The 3,413-nt window shown below is 32.0% G+C and overlaps 1 protein-coding gene across 1 annotated transcript; it reads left to right on the top strand.

The window, feature by feature from the left end:
- The first annotated feature begins 1,310 nt into the window (after window positions 1-1,310).
- Window positions 1,311-1,826, top strand: LOC127256072 (uncharacterized). Its single transcript, XM_051281903.1, has one exon. The coding sequence runs from the start codon at window positions 1,311-1,313 to the stop codon at window positions 1,761-1,763; it is 453 nt and encodes a 150-aa protein (XP_051137860.1). The 3' UTR covers window positions 1,764-1,826.
- Window positions 1,827-3,413: the final 1,587 nt, after the last annotated feature.

Raw genomic sequence — 3,413 nt, 5'->3', positions numbered from 1 at the left:
AAGTATGATTAAAATTGATATAGTTACCAAAAATAAAAAGGGGTTATTTTTTGTGAAATGTATTAAAAAGAAAAATAAGTCATCTGGCTGGACGGAAGAACTATAATATATATATATATAAAAGATAGTTTTTTGTATTAATTGTTTACTTTTTTTAATAGAATATAATATATATTGTGTGAATATGAACATATTATATTATATTTAATATTAATGAAAAGATATATCAAAAAAATTTCTTAGGTAAACATATCCATAGAGATTGAAATAAATGACTACTGTATATAGTCAATAATATAGGATGTGTTTTTTTTTTTCTTATTTTTTAATTTGATTTTTAATTAATAATTTGAATATATATTTTTTTAAAAATAATTTTTTTTTAAAAATTATAATTATTGCATAAAAATTTGAAATCAAATAAAAAAAAGAATACACCCTATAACTATTATAATAATTATTAAGTATCATATATAATACTCTCTCCGTCTCACTCCATACTCTCTCCGTCTCACTCCAAAAGAGTTCTTTGAAATTTTATAATATATTAAAAAATAATAGTATTTTATTAGTCAGTGAAAATATGTAAAAATTTTTGATATTTTTGCCTTTTCATTTTACGTATAAAATAATTATATGTGTAATAGTATCTTTTTAATTTAAGTAAAAATTAAGGGTATTTTGGCATTAGTATACGATTACTTTTACTAAAATAGAAAAAAAATACTTTAAAGTGAGACCAACAAAAATGGTAAAAAAATAATTTAAACTGAGAGAGAAAATATATATATATATATAATTTAACTGTTGTATTCAAAATAATATAATCCACCATATTTTACAACATTACTATATATTAAACTAAATATAACTAAAAGTTGCTTTATATAATAAGATTAACTTTGATTCGATATATATACACTACAAGGTGTGTTTGTTTATAGGATTTTGCCAAAAATCATCTATTTATCCAAAATTTTCTTCCAACAAAAATTAAATCAAATATCTATTTTTTATTTTTTTTATTGTACTAAAAATTAATTTTATATTAAATATATCACGTCAATGTCTATTTATATTATACCATGTACTGCTATTCCAATTCTGTTCAAATTCTTTAAAATCCAAACCAACAAACAAACACCTATATTATTCTACATTATTCATACATTAACTACCTGCATTCACTTAATTAGCTAGGGCGCCCGAACACACGCGTGTGTATATATATATATATATACACACACAAACATTGGCGATGGTGTTAACAAAGTAAGTATATATATATATATATGCATAATCAATAATTAATGGCGGCGAAGGTAGGAGTAGTAGTGGTAGATAATAATAATAATAATAATAATTGTGGGCACGAGGACGGCAACAAGGCTTTTGCGAGGCTGCTGTCCAGGGAACGGCGGCCGTGCAACTCCGGCGGCGGCGGCGGCGGGGAGGCGTCGTTCCGGGTGTTGTACTATGGCGGCACCGTCGGCGCCGTGCCCTTCTTTTGGGAGTCTCAGCCGGGTACGCCCAAGCAGTCATTCAGCGACGACGCACTCCCGCCGCTCACTCCGCCGCCGTCCTTCCGGCCGGCGACAGTCTCCCAGAAAAAGCAGCGCGGGGGCGGCGGCAAGTTCTTCATTTCCGTGTTCCTGAAGAAAAGCAGCAGAAGCCCTACCCCTACCCCTACCCCTAACTCGACGCTGTGCTTCGGCTCGTCGCCGGTGAAGACAGTGAAGAAGATAACATGCTGCAGGGGATGATTAACGTCGACAGGTAGGACACTGAGTTCTGACGTCATATTTTGTCAGGATTTGATTTCAACCAACGGCTTTATTTTGTGTTGTTTTTTTATTAAATATATATAAAAATTAATATTTTGTATTGAATTATAATTTTTTTTTTTTTTATTGATATTATGGAAATCGTATCAACTAGGTGAGCAAACCCATGGAATCATCATGATATTTTTGAGAACATCATATCTAAATAAAGAGGAAATTGCAAAACAATATCTTATATGTAAGTCTTATTATAATTTTCGAATACTTTCTTTTGCATTTTTTTAATAAAAGGACAATAAGTCTCTTCGGGACTTTAGAATTATTCTCCGGCACCACACAAGACACGTGCGTCTCACGTGAGCGGATGTCACCTCGCCGACGCTTGCATGGAACTTGTTGGGGCCGATGTGGCAGGTGATGTGTCCTTGCCTCCACATCACCAGCCAGAGGTGAGGCTACGTCACCTACCATATCGGCCCCGACAAGTTCCACACAAGTGCCAGCGAAGCCACGTTCGCTCACGTGAGGTGCATGTGTCTTTTTCGGCACCCAAAGTACAATTTTAAGACATCCGAGAGACATATTGTTCTTTATTGAGAACATGCAAAAACATATCCGAAAATAATAATGAGACTTACATAGAGAGTATTTTTTGCACTTTCTCCTAAATTAATGTTCAAATATAAAAAAACAAAATGTTAGAATTTATAAAATTTTATATTTATCAATAATCAAATCAAAGTTGATTTATAAGCATAATATAAAATAGATTATGTTAAATAATAATCTAAATAATATATTTCAAACACCTCATCAAACTCAAGTGGGCAATGTTGTAAAGACGAACTTGAGTTTGTGCGGTAGAGGCTGAAAGCAATCATGGTGATGGAATTTAGTGATGACATATGCAGGTTGATGGTCAAAGACAACAAAACACAATATAAAATTTTCATAAGCAACATGATGATAAACAATGTGACATCGATGTGTTTGGTGCACTAAAAAAAACTATTATAACAAAAGCTACAAGAGTTCAAAAGTAGCATCACCGAGTACACAATATTTTGATTCAGTGCTCGAGTGAGAGGCAATTGTTTTCTTCTTACTATGCCGAGAGACAAGAGAATTACAAAAAAAAAAAAAAAAAAACAGTGGTGGAGCAACGATTCTCAAGATCTTCTGCACAACCAACATCAGAGTAACCTAGGAGAATAGATAGAAATACGAAGTAGTGAGTGGTGCAAAGAAATGTCATGAACAAACTAACAAGGTGGACAACGTAGGCAATGTTAGGATGATTGACTATCAAATAAATAAACTTTTTGACAAGCTGACAATAGAATAAAATATTTTCATGATGAGTCTCATTCATCGGTGGAAGGTGACATCTAGCGTTAAGGGACGTCATATTTAGCGTTAAGGGACGTTATATTTATCTTGCAGTCAGTAAGGCCAATACGAGATAAAAGTTTCAAAAGCATATTTGGTCTAAGATATATAATATCTATTATAATTGTCAAAAATCTAAAGGCCCAAAAAATACTAAATATGATCAAGACTATTCATATCAAAATATTGTTGGATATAATCTTGTAAGTCAAATATACAATATTGATCATCCCCAATCAA

This window comes from Andrographis paniculata, unplaced genomic scaffold, assembly GCF_009805555.1.
Source record: "Andrographis paniculata isolate CXL003 unplaced genomic scaffold, ASM980555v1 Contig55END, whole genome shotgun sequence".
Taxonomy (NCBI): Eukaryota; Viridiplantae; Streptophyta; class Magnoliopsida; order Lamiales; family Acanthaceae; genus Andrographis; species Andrographis paniculata.
This window is presented reverse-complemented; position numbering and strand designations above follow the sequence as displayed.